We start from the raw sequence: 13,899 nt of genomic DNA on the forward strand, positions 1-13,899 counted from the left end.
CTGCTTGTGATCTCTCTCTGTCAAATAAATAAATAAAAAATCTTTAATAAATAAATAAATAAATAAATAAATAAATAAATAGGGGCCTAGAGAATGGGCCTAAAGCAAGTGCTGCAGAACCACCCAGCAGTTAGGGAGGGCATAAGAACCTGGGTGGGTGAGGAGGACTGCAAACACATTTAGAAAAGGAACCCAGGGGCCTGGGTGGCTCAGCTGGTTAAATGTCTGCTTTGGGGGGGGGGCGCCTGGGTGGCTCAGTGGGTTAAGCCGCTGCCTTCGGCTCAGGTCATGATCTCAGGGTCCTGGGATCGAGTCCTCCATCGGGCTCTTTGCTCATCAGGGAGCCTGCTTCCCTCTCTCCCTCTCCGCCTGCCTCTTTGTCTACTTGTGATCTCTCTCTGTCAAATAAATAAAATCTTTAAAAAAAAAAATGTCTGCTTTGGGCTCTGGTCATGATCCCAGAGTCTTGGGATCTAGTCCTGCCCAAGGCTTCTTGCTCAGCAGGGAGCCTCCTTCTCCCTCTGCCCCCCTCCTGCTTGTGCTCTCTCTCTCTCTCTGACAAATAAATATATATATATATTTTTAAAGACAAAAATAGAAAAAGAACCAGAGCCCTGAGTGTGGTGGGAATAGTGCAGAGGAAGGATGTTCCAACCTGTCTTCCCCAGCTTGGCCCCTCATCCCCCCGCCCTACACACATACATACACGCCTGATAACACAGCAGGTGAGATTCCAGATTCCTTTGCTGGTTGCTGCAGAAAGGAGGTGCCAGGGCTAAGAGACCCAGCGGGGCCTTTCTTGGCTTCTGGTCCCAAAAGCGCCGCAGCAAATGCTCCTGATCTTGGTTTTGGTGCAGATGCTTCAAGGATTGTCCTGCTACACCTCCTGTCCCGAGTTTAAGATCCCTCTGCCCTAAGCTGAGGGCTGACAGGACACCTGGAGGACTGAGAAGCTGTTAGGGAGCTGGAACTATGGCTGAAGAGTCTGAGGACAGTTGGTAGTGTTTGAGGCTAGTACACAAATAGCCCCAGTTTAACAAATAATGTTGATCTATATCATTCTATTCTTATTGAATTCTCGTAGGATAACCACTGTTTTCTCCTAGATACCTAATGGGACTGATAATGTTGCAGTTAATTTTTATTCAGCATAAAAACTTGACCCCCAAAAAGGATTTGAATTTATTAGTGAGAAAATTAATGTTTGATTGCTTAATAAGAGCTTATTTCTCCAAACTATTTTGAAAATACAATAGGAAATAGTAGAATTTTTTTAAAAGATTTTATTTATTTATTTGACAGAGAGAGATATCACAAGTAGGTGGAGAGGCAGACAGAGAGAGAGAGGAGGAAGCAGGCTCCCTGCTGAGCAGACAGCCGGATGCGGGGCTTGATCCCAGGACCCTGGGATCATGACCTGAGCCGAAGGCAGAGGCTTTAACCCACTGAGCCAGCCAGGCACCCCTAGAATTTTTTTTTTTTTAAACAAAAGATTATGTGGCCTGAGTCACGTTACTCCTATGTTTCTCAGGATTGGCTGTCCAGGATAGAGTGTCAAAATATTATTAAATATGTTTGTATTTTTTGTCTTCTTTATTTTTTATTTAGACACACAATTTCACTGTTTTCATTACTGCCTGCAGTGCCCCATCCCGCAGGGCCCCCATCCTGCAGGGTCCCATCCTGCAGGGCCCCCATCCTGCAGTGCCCCATCCTGCAGGGCCCCCATCCTGCAGTGCCCCATCCTGCAGGGCCCCATCCTGCAGTGCAGGCTGCTGGGATAGTGCGTGCTCCTTGCAGTTCCTGGTGGCCAGAACTCAGTAGCCGGGAGCTTTTTCTAACACTGCTGTCGGTTGGTTGGTGGTAGAGGGCCACTAGAGGCAAGGCAATTCCCCTGAATCAGCTTCCCATGGTGGCCTAGAGTCCAGCGTTCTGGGGAGTTTTTTTGCACTCTGCTAGCAAAGCACCACCGTGCCTTCTCTGCTGTTCAGTAAGGCCCATAGCATGGGGAAAATCCTTCAATGGCCACTTCATCTCACTCCTAGGGATGGTGACTGCTCCTTGGACCTGCTATAAAGGTTCTTGTTACCTTTAACTAGATAGTATCTCATTACTGCAATGCTACTAGAACTAATCATTCTCTATATTAACCTTCCCTGCTTATGTTGCCGTATGGTTTCTCTGTCTTAACTGGACCCTGACTGATAAATGTTATGTTCATGCAAATGAATTCTCCACATCAGTGAACTGAACTCCAGCCCCAAATACCTGCAAAGGTGAGTGAAGAAATGAAGTGTTAGAAAATAGATACACAGTGTGATTTTATTTACAGTTTAAAAACCAAACAAACCCCCAAACACATAAAGAATATAGCCATGTGTGGAATAATGATAAATAACAGAAAAGATTCACGTAAGATTCAAGAAAGTGAGTATCTCTGGCAGAAGAGGAAGGCACACTCGTCAGTGGTAGATGGGACATTCAGAGATATGGGTAACATTCCTTTCCTTAATTTGGTTATTTGTGGGAGGCAGTTCAACAAATCTTCATTTCTTTATTATTTTTCACTGTACATACATTACATATATCCTTTGATAGAAATAAGATATTTGATATTTTAAGAAAAGTAATTATCCTTTACAGCACAGAGTGACTATGTTTACCAGCAGTGTGATTAGACTAGTGTAGCTCAACTAGTTGGTTAAGATAGTGATCTCTCAGCCCTGGGTGACCAATAGGGCCAATGCCAGTGCAGAATTAGCCTCGATTCCCTCTACTGCCACATAAGAGTTTTAATACAGTAGGTGTTTGCCTTAATTTTAACTCTTAGTTCAAATTCAGAATATCCTTCTATAATTATAGAATAAAAATTGTCCATCTTTCTTTTTTGATTCATAGGGAGAAGAATGCTAGTGTGTGTGTGTGTGTGTGTGTTAACTTTATTTTTTAAGTTTATTTTTTAGAATATGACTTTTATGATTCTTTCTGAGTGACAGACCATACCTAGTCAGTATAGGTTCTCTGAAGAACCACCTCAGGCCACTTCCCTCAGAGTCCCGGCTGCAGCCTGCACTGTAAAGGCTGCGATGGAGATCTGCCTCTTCACCTCTCCCCAGGCCTTGGACGGATCCACTCTGTTTTCAATATCAAACAGAGCATCATAAATTCCTGGGAATGACTCCCCTGCATACTTGTTGTGGCTGCTGGGAGCATAGATGACGTGCCTGTTAATAAAAACAGTTGGCTGTTTTTGGACAGTTGCTGTCCAAACGATACACACAAGAGAAAAACAAGAGCGCTCTACAAATCCTGGACTGCAGAATTCTAATCTCACGATTTGAACAAGTCACTTGTCAGCTAAACTGCCAAGTTTAATCATCTCCAAAGTCCAGTCTAGGAAGTATATGTTTTGACTTTAAACAGAGGACTTCATGTCATTCAGAGCAACAAAAATAACATTAATAGTCCCAATAGCTTGTCACCTACTATGGGTCGTGCTTGTGATTAAATGATTTGCCTATAACTTTTCTAGTCCTTAAAAATAAATGCTAGAGGGGTTCCTGGGTGGCTGAGTCGGTTAAGCCTCTGACTCTTGGTTTCAGCTCAGGTCATGATCTCAGGGTCTTGGGGTCCAGTCCCTCACCAGGCTCCCCGCCAGTAGGGCGTCTGCTTCTCTGCCTCTCTCTCTCTCCTTCTGTCCCTCCTCCCACTTGCACACGCACGTGTATCCTCTCTCTTTCTAAAATACATAAATAAATCTTAAAAAAAAAACCTCTACAAAGTTGATACTAGCATTTCAAAAAGGAGGAAATTGAGATCTGCGAGATGATGTGTTTAGTCTCAAGCTACACTGCAAGTAAGTACTGACTTTTCACTGTCCCACGTCACCCCCGGAAATGTAGCCCAGCGGTGATGATCAAAGTCCTATTTGTGACCTGCCTACCTACTACTGTGGTTTTTTTCTCTTTAAAAAAGGAGACACACTAACATGTGAGAATGCCTAGCTTAAAGCACGAATAATCATTAAAAACAGCTTTGAAAGTATAACATGATCTGGGTAGAAGGTGATATTTTACTGAAAGACATATGTCAGTCATGTCAAAGCACGTGAAGGGAAGGGTAAGTTCCCAAGCAAAGAGGTAAAGAAGGAAAGAAGCACACTTGTGCTGCCATTGGGAGACAGTCACCATGTCTGATGACCCCCTTACTCCTAATTCTGATCCTTTGATAATCCATAAACAAAGAGAACAGGGCCATTTCTCACTCGTCACTGATCTAATTTATTCTCCAATTCTTAGCAAGATCAATCTAATGTTCATCACTGATGTTTATCAGAAATATTTAGAATTGTCAAAAATTAGAAAAAAATCTGAACATTAGGAGAATGAGTATGTAAATACATATTTTATACATTTTACATATATTTATTATGTCTTATGTGTATACATACATAAAGACAAATATATTTAAAATGAGAGGGGGCTAAAATTATATAAGCCAAATATAAACATGATTTTATAACTAACTGACAGAATTGGGGTGGTTTTACTTTCTACTTGTGACTTTGTCGATCTTCTAAGTTTCCTACAATGAACATATGTTCTTTTATAATCAGAAGTAAACAATATATTAAAATGTATGCAGCAATCACATTACATTATATGAATAATATATCATTTCCTACATATAGTTTGAAATTTCTATTTGCTTAAATCAACTATATTTTTTCCACAGTGCAAAAAATAAGAAAAAAAGAATATAATCAAGTGTCATATTTGTATCCTTACCTATAGAAAGGCCTGTCTGGTAATCCTAAAGGATCAATAAATGCTCGTTCCAAAAACATCAGTTGATCATTCATAATTCTCAATAATATTGGGCTAAACAACAAAACAAATACAGTTGTCACTTCTTGAGAAAACATGCACCACACAGCAAACTGAAAATTCACAACAAAGTTAAATATAATATGTCTTAAATCTCTATAATATGCAAATTAAGAACAATAGTATAACAGTTACCTTTTTAAAATCTTATAGAATACTATTCTGCTGAGGCTTATAAAACCACATAAAGTTATAGTGGTTGAAAAGGACAATAGTAATTTTTATTTATTTTGAATAATAATTAATTGGCAATCCTAGTTTTTAAATATAAGCAAGATGTTTTTTTATCTTAGGAATCCTAATAATCTACTCAAAGTAGTCATTTGATATTGAATGGGACAGTCTATTAATGGTTAGTAGGGCTCCTGGAAAATTATGCATATTTACCAAATGATAGCCAATGTTTTATTATTATTTTATTATTATTAAAGCCAAATGTCCTAGTACATCATAATCTATTCCTGTAAGGCACTTTGCCAGAGGGAGGAAAGATCATAGTTTTTAAAGACAGAAAATCAACTTCATAGAATTTATGGTATTTGGAATCTCCTTAAGATTTATTGCTTATTGTTGATATTTTTTTAACCCACACAAAAATTTGAAAAGAACTGTAAAGTACAAGGAAAAAAAATCCCATGTCCACTCCAGGATGACATAGTTATTATACTAATTGGTTTACTTTGAATTTTTCTCTATATTTGTTCAATTAAAATATAATCAAAGTGTTCACAATTTTAAATATTTTTTGTTTACTTCACATTTTATAGTAAATATCTTATATTTCCTTTATAATCAACTCTTTCAATGCTTATGAAATGTTCAAATTAGTGGACATTTAATTTTTTAGTCATTTCTGTCCTCTTAAGTATTGATTGCTTTAAATTATTTGATATATTTTTTTAATAAACTATTCCTATTTATTATTATTATTTTTAAAGATTTTATTTATCTTTTTGACACAGAGAAAGCACATAAGCAGGAGGAGAGGCAGAAGGAGAAGGAGAAACAGGCTCCCCACTACAGGGAGCCCCACATGGGGCTTGAACCCAGGACCCTGAGATAATGACCTGAGCCAAAGGCAGATATTTAACTGACTGAGCCACCCAGGCATCTCTATTTATTTATTTGTTTGTTTGTTTACTTATAGAAAGATAGAGCATGAGCTGGGAGAGGGGTGGGGGAGGGACAGAGGGAGTAGGAGAGAGAGAGTCTTAAGCAGGCTCCATGCTTAGCATGGAGCCTGATGTGGGGCTCCATCTCATGACCCTGAGATCGTGACCTGAGCTGAAGTCAAGAGTCATATGTTTAACCAAGTGAGCGACCCAGGAGTCCCTTGAATTGTTTGGTGTTACAATTTGTATCTTACTCTGAGAAGCTCTTTTTCCTTTCCAAACTTGAAATTATTTCCTGAAGAAAAGGTCTAAGAAATGGAAATACAATGGCAAAGTCTAAGAACTCTGTAAATAGCTCTTGAAACTTTAACAGTATGTATTTATGCTTTTCAAAAAGGTTTTTCTTTTTGGTTTTATTTATTTTTTCAAAAAGGTTTTTAAAACAATTCACAACACTACCAGAAAACAGCAAGAGCATCTGCTCCAGGATGCCATCTGGTGCAATGGGTTCAACCAGGTTTTAAATCATTACTAAGTTGAAACAAAAATAGTTATTTTGAAAATGGTATAACTTTATTTTTACCTGTATTTTTTAATCAGTAGGGAATTTGAATGTTTTTTGTGTCTGTCTGTATAGGCAGTGTCTTCTTTTGGAGTTGTCTTGTCCACTGCCAACATTTTCAACTTTGTTCTTTTGTAGTTTCTTTTTTTAAAAAAATACTTTATTTATCTATTTGACAGACGGAGAGCACAAGTAGGCACAGAGGCAGGCAGAGAGAGGGAGGGAAGCAGGCTTACCACTGAGCAGAGAGCCCAATGCGGGGCACGATCCCAGGACCCAGAGATCATGACCTGAGCCGAAGGCAGAGGCTTAACCCACTAAGCCACCCAGGTGCCCCTCTTTTGTATTTTCTTAAACAATTTTCAAAAATATTTTTTATGATGTTCATACTACTCCCTTTCCATATTTGCTGGAAAAGAGGTTTCCCAGCCTTCTATCTTTGCTTTTGCTGATTAACTTTCATATTCTGAACCATTTCAGTGTTTTCAAACCTGATTGACTTTTCATTTCCCTGTTGCTTCTAAACTTAGAATTTCACTTCCAGGAAATTTCAACTTTTAATAAAGAATTTTTCTACAACCATTGCTTATGTTTGCATGCAATGTGAAGTGAAATTCAGAACTCCCTTTTTTATCAGTTGCTGAGAGCTTAAACAACATTACTGTTGAGTATGTTTTTCGTCCTCCATTTATTGTTGGTATGTCCTTCATTACAAAATACCTATTTCTTACCCAAATGCATTATTATATGTCACTCATCTATTTCTGGACTGCCTGCTCTTATCTTTCAATGTATTTTTGCATCAGTCCCCAAGGATTTCATATTTGTGTCATCATAATAGGCTTAATACACAGTCAACGTTTACTCTCAAAATTCTACTTTAAAAAAATTTCCTTAATATTGTCTCATTATTTTTCTCCCATCTTAAAGTTCTATTCCAATTATGTTTATTTTGGTGATTTCACACAGAATTAATGCTAAATGCTGAATATTGGAAGAAAACTGACTTCTCAATACTTGTTCTGGAGAAAGAATTTTACTGGGTAGAAGTGGACATGAGGAACTCTGGAGGTAATGACATTAAGAAGAGGAAGAAAAGAAAGTATGTTCTGGAAATAGGAGAAGTTGGTTGAAGTATGATGGACAGACACTGAAAGAACATGAGATGAGGCTAGAAAAAGCTGGGGTCACACAGTGGAGGACCTTCAATGCTAAGGTGGGAATTTTGTAACTAAACAGCTGGTCATTAAGGAGCTGCTGGAATTTCTCAGCACACGGCGGCCACTCAGAAAGTTAGAGAGGGGGGAGCCTGGGTGGCTCGGTGGGTTAAAGCCTCTACCTTTGGCTCAGGTCATGATCTTAGGGTCCTGGAATCGAGCCCCTCACCTGGCTCGCTGCTCAGCCGGGAGTCTGCTTCCCCCCTCTTCTCTGCCTGCCTCTCTGCCTACTTGTGATCTCTGTCAAATAAAATCTTAAAAAAAAAAAAAAGAAAGAAAGTTGGAGATGGGTCTTGCTGAGATATGGCAGCCCTGTACAGGATGCCTTAAGGTGGAGAGACAGAAAGGAGCAAAAACACTTCCCAAAGATATTTCAGCAACAAAGATGTCAATTAGTATCTCTTTCTCATTGTATTTGTTCTAGCCATAAGTTAAAAATGTAGAACATACTTGTTTTTGTCCAAGTCTTGAAGTCTCTCATTGAACTTAGAAGCAACTTCTGTAAAGTTCTTCACAGCAGAGAAAAGTGCATCTGAAATAGAAATTGGGGCTTAGGGGCATTGTCCTTTGGCTTATGCAAAGGGGACAGTATAGGAAGCAGTTTGTTCTCTTCTGTACTTTACAAGGTTCTTATATTTATATATTACAAGAGGGGCATCGGTGAAATGGCAAATACATTTATAGATGTCAACAATGTATCTGATCTCACAGACTGGCAATAAATAACACGTGGACTAAGGTAGGTCACTACATTTTAGAGATTAATTGAAACACGGAGATGAGTTTTCAGAGAGGAGGTGTAGCATACCAAATGACACACTGTATGTTTTCATTTCTTGTGGATGGTTCATTGAAATATTGTAGATTTTGTCAGCATACGTTCTCAAAACAATAGCATAATCTCGACAGTCAAATGGGAGCACTATGGAATTGGCTAGTTCAAATACCATCCCTCCTCGAACCTGTGCCACAGCGAGGTGGTACTTAAAAGTTGGATCATAAAATTTTTCCACCAATTCATATGTTTCGTAGACACTGTGATACAATGGATAGCTCCTGAATTTGCTTGTTGCCTACAAAACGAAAAGGAAAAAGAGCCACACAAAAGAACACAAAAACTAAACTATATCTCTTATAAAATAGCTTATAATAAGATGCATAGTACCATATTTACTATTAATATTAGTAAAACTATTTTGGCCAGTAATGAATAAAGAAATGTATTTAAGAACCTTAATAATACACTTACTAAAGGGTTAATATTATAATATGAAAATATATCCCAGATGTGTAATTAAAAAATATGTGTATACAACATAAACGATAGAATAAAAATTATCTGGAAAGACCTAATGGTCTTGTCTTCAAGGATATGGAGATGTGAAAACGTTTCTGAAACAAAGACAAGATAATGTTGCATTTCAGTCTAAATAATTTAAGAAGATAGGGAATTGCTAGAGGCGATGGTATATGGGCATTATGCAACATTATATATGGTAAAGCTGCAAAATACTAAAGACTGAAATTCCACGAATGGATGATTTTCTGACAAGCAGCCTGTGGAAGTGTGAAGAGTCCGCCCAGTAAGGAGAAATGTAGTGGATCCAGAATCTCACGAAGGAGAGAGAAGGAATGCTCAGATATATATAAGACACCAAGAACATAAACAAAAGGCCAGAGGCAAGGACTTTTCAAACTTTGAATTGCTGATTTATGTCTTTTGTCTGTCTTATTTAGTTGTGGTGTTTTTTTTTAATTGACATAAAAGAACACTTTATTTAGCAGTGTGTTGAAGCGGCTAGGATTCTAAAATTAGACAGCTGGAGTTTGAATCCAGCCCGTAGGACCTATTACCAAATAACTCTGACTGGTTATTAACCCAAAAATTATTAGCTTTTCTTTAGTATTCTCATGAGTAAAACATAGATAATATTAACATCTAGCCTCAACCCACCCCCATCTAACCCTGCCTAACTTCCTACCCCAGTGGTAGGATTAAAGATTTCCTGTCTGGAGAGAATAACTAGTCCAAGAGAAAAGATTGATAGATTCTATAGACCTATAGTTGTTGCCTCCCCACAAAGCATTGAGAACAGGCATTCTCGATCACTCTTCTCTGAAGCCTCCCATTTGACAGCTGCCGCCCTTGCAGACATGGCTTCAGTCAGCTTCTCATGGACTAATTCCTAAATAAGACAGGTGGCCAAAGATGACCAGGCACTTGAAAACAGCCTTTGACTTAAAAGATACAGACCAAAAACACAAACTAAAATAAAATCAACTTAAGAGTATGGAGGTACTGCAAGAAATGGAGGGAAACTTATAGTAATAATAATAATAATAATTATAATTATAATTATAATATAAAGATTTCAATAAAAAAGAATGACAGAGTTGAGAAAGATATTTTTTTCTAAGATTTTATTTATTTATTTGATGGGCAGAGATCACAAGTAGGCAGAGAGGCAGGCAGAAAGAGAGGAAGGGAAGCAGGCTCCCTGCTGATCAGAGAGCCCGATGCAGGCCTCAATCCCAGGACCCTGAGATCATAACCTGAGCCAAAGGCAGAGGCTTTAACCCACTGAGCCACCCAGGTGCCCCAAAATATTTCTGATAGTAAAAAACAAAACAAAACAAAACACAGATAAGAAACAAAAGATAAAAAATAAGCACATCAGAAAATAATCCCCAGATGTTAAACAGCTAGTAATAGTTCAAAAAAGTCAAAAGAGGGAAGAAGTGATCAAAGGAAAAAACATTCCCTCCAACGGCAGGATGTGGGTTTCCAGACCAAAAGGCCCACTCTGTGCCGAGCCCAGTGTAAGGAAAAAGGTGTACCAAAGCCCACACATAAAACGAGGACCACATAAAAGATACCAGAACCTTCCTTTAAAAAAAGTCTCCTTTTCAAGAAGTTCCTGAAGGATGTGTTCCAAACATGATAAAGAGTAAACAAGAAAAAGAAAGATACAAAATCCAGGAAAGAGCGGATGTAGAACAGGAGAGAACTGAAGGTACTCTCAGACTTTTCAGTGAAAGAAAATTTCACAGGCAAGAGCTGTGTGACAGGGAAAGAGAACCACCAGAGAACCCAGACGAGCAGGAGAAGAACAACCCAGGAGGGAAAAAGAAATCTGCCAGATCACTGATATGTTGGAGTATACTAAAAGTTTGTGGTGAGTTAGTTATGGACACATGGAAGGGGAAAAAAAAGATACTCTAATCCACAAGTATGGTACAACAGTATATTGAGAAAATGCAATGAGGGAAAATGGTTGAGAGTTGGGAGAAAATTGATATAGAAGCGCAAAAATGCCTATCTTCCCTAATGAGAAGCAAATGGAAGATACGTCAAACTGAAAAAGAAATAAATGGCACCAGGAACACAGTATGTGTAAGCATGCATGTAGGTATCAGAAGAAACCAGTGAAAAAACTGAAAAAATGTGAATCTGTTGAACAGAAGCAGAGGTGGGACAAGCCCACAAGTAGAATAAGGGACCAGTGTTTTTCATCATACATACTTACAGAACTGTTATGAGCTTTTATGAACTATGTTCTTATGTTACTTTGGTAAACATAAAAACTGTAAAATTGTCATTACCACCAGCATGAACGATGGTAGGGGAAAAAGTCATGAACTGTATATGTATTCATTGTTCCTTGTGCCATAGAGCATAACTTTCACGTTTACTTATTGGAGATCAAATGGGATAAAAATCCAAATATTTCTAGTGTAAGTAACTGGGTGAAAGCAATGCCACCTAGTGAAACAGAAAATAGATTTAAAGGAATACAAGCAAGTAAGTTCTAAGGCTCAGGACGCCGGATGCGGGCATTCCCCCGTGTGACAGTAGCCCCACCTCAACCACTTCTGCTTCAAATTCCTCTATTTCTTAAAGGCTTACGTTGCCTTTTTTTAAAATTCAGAATTATTTGTTTAGCTAAAATATATTCATAAGCAATCTTCAAAAACATACTGACAGACTTACCCAGTTTTTAGTGTACCGTGCTCTGCCTGAAGCAATTCCAAGTCTTTGGAAGAACACCTCAAAGTCATTACCAGATCCCAGTTTGCTAATCCTTTTAGAGATAAAATAGGAGATTACCTGAGTAGTTTGTTCAGTGACTACAAATTAAAGCTTAATTAAACTCCATTCTTGCTCTTATAATTTTTCTTTATAAAAATCATATCAGACGAACAACAACAAAAAATAATTGAGAGGAAAAACTGAGAGAAATAATTGATCACAAAGTATCTACTTCAATAAGACTATCTTGGGTTGGGGTGCTTGGGTGGCTCAGTGGGTTAAGCCGCTGCCTTCGGCTCAGGTCATGATCTCAGGGTCCTGGGATCGAGTCCCACATCGGGCTCTCTGCTCAGCAGGGAGCCTGCTTCCCTCTCTCTCTCTGCCTGCCTCTCTGTCTGCTTGTGATCTCTGTCTGTCAGATAAATAAATAAAATCTTTAAAAAAAAAAAAAAAAGACTATCTTGGGTAGTAGTGACCATTGTTCTTTTGGGTTCCTGGGCCCAATTCCAACATGTGGAGGGGGATGTGTGGTGTTTCCCGTACCAGCGACAAGCAATGCTCTGGGACACTAGCTAGGTGTCCTCCAATTCAACTCAATTCTGACACTGAAGGTAGCACAGATTCCACAGGTGAAGAGCTCAGTCCCACAGGACTGCCTCTCCACCGATTTCAGAACCAACCACAAATCCAGGTTGTCATCTGTGCTTCTGACTGACCGGCTGCAGATTGGAGATTCCCAAGTACTGTTCCTTGGGTTCAAATAATTTGCTAGAGCTGTTCCCAGAACCCAGAGAACAATTTTCCTTAGTAGATCACCGGTTTATTATAAAAGGATGTAACTCAGGAACAGCCAGATGGAGGAGGTGCAGAGGGCAATGTGTAGGGAAAGTACACACAGCGGTCCACAGCCTCCCCAGGTGCCCCACTCTGCTCTAAGTTCCATGTATCCACCAACGTGGAAGCCCTCCGAACCCTGTCTTCTTGGGTTTGTATGCAGGCTTCACTACAAAGACATAATTGATTAAATAATTGGCCACTGCAGACTGATTCAACCTCTGGTTATGGGGTGGGATTCAAAGTCCCAACCCTCTAATTATATGGTCGGTTCTCTTGGCCATCAGCCCCCATCCTTAGGTGGGGTCCAAGGGTCACCCTGCTAACAATGAGAGATACCCTTGTCTCTTTCATCACTTAGAATATTTTAAAGGTTTTAGGAGCTCTCTGTGCCACTCAACGGGCCAAAGATTGAATATATACTTCCTATTATAAATTATAATATCACAATTGCATAGGTTAATTTTTTTAAAGATTCATTAAGTTGGAAAATATTTTCCCTCAACTTACTTTATCATCTGTATTTGTTGTTCATGATAAAGTTAAGAGAAGCAGAATTATTTTTAGATAATTCAGATGTAAATCCTACCTTAAAATTTTTTAATTATTCGTATAGGTATGATCTTATCTATAATCAATCTATATCTGAGATACTTATTCCTTTATCCTTGCCTGTGAAGACACATCCAATACTGAAATGGCGCCTGTATTTTTCTTAGAGAAACCAAAATATTTTTTGACTGTATGATATTCAGAAAAAGGAAAACGTGTCGAGTAACTTAGGTACAGAAATGCTAGGGGAACTTCTTTAAAACATTATAACTTTGGACTTAGGGAGCATGCTATGTTTTGCCTTCTCAAAAAAGAACCATTTTTAGATGGCCTACAGGTTTAACTTCAAAACACATGGCAATAGTTTATTTGTGAACCAAAGCATCACCTTCCCTTTGAAAGAAAGCACACTTTCATTTTCAACCCAGTCCTACACTCTATCCAGTAGAAAGTCTTGTTTGTTTACCTTGGCATGCCACTGAACTCCGGTGAAGGACTTTTTCCATTCCAGCTCTCATAAAGAGATCTGCCTTCAAAGCCTTCATCAGGGCTTTGGAGCTACAGATTAAAAGTGAAAAAAAGGAAAATACTTATAAATAAGATATTTTAAAATTTAAATGTCCATTAACCAGGGAATAAATTACTAAAGTATATTCAGCAAAATGCATGATACACAATTTGCACATTAGCTGTCATTAAGAATTGC

General features: G+C 38.6%; 1 protein-coding gene across 3 annotated transcripts in view; it reads right to left on the minus strand.

Moving 5' to 3' along the window:
• Positions 1-2,304: 2,304 nt before the first annotated feature.
• LOC125078783 (glutamate carboxypeptidase 2) overlaps positions 2,305-13,899 on the minus strand; it is a 61,473-nt gene continuing 49,878 nt past the window's right edge. The window contains exons 14-19 of one of the 3 annotated variants that reach the window (XM_047691950.1): positions 13,660-13,751; positions 11,769-11,859; positions 8,586-8,850; positions 8,228-8,309; positions 4,788-4,880; positions 2,305-3,224 (exon numbers count right to left, since the gene is read on the minus strand). In XM_047691950.1, coding sequence (XP_047547906.1) covers positions 3,035-3,224; positions 4,788-4,880; positions 8,228-8,309; positions 8,586-8,850; positions 11,769-11,859; positions 13,660-13,751 — 813 coding nt within the window. In that variant the 3' untranslated portion in view covers positions 2,305-3,034. Of the gene's footprint in view, positions 3,225-4,787; positions 4,940-8,227; positions 8,310-8,585; positions 8,851-11,768; positions 11,860-13,659; positions 13,752-13,899 lie in introns of those variants that run through there. The other 2 variants (XM_047691952.1, XM_047691951.1) reach the window with 2 other exon arrangements.

The sequence above is a fragment of the Lutra lutra genome, chromosome 10 (assembly GCF_902655055.1).
Source record: "Lutra lutra chromosome 10, mLutLut1.2, whole genome shotgun sequence".
Lineage (NCBI taxonomy): Eukaryota > Metazoa > Chordata > Mammalia > Carnivora > Mustelidae > Lutra > Lutra lutra.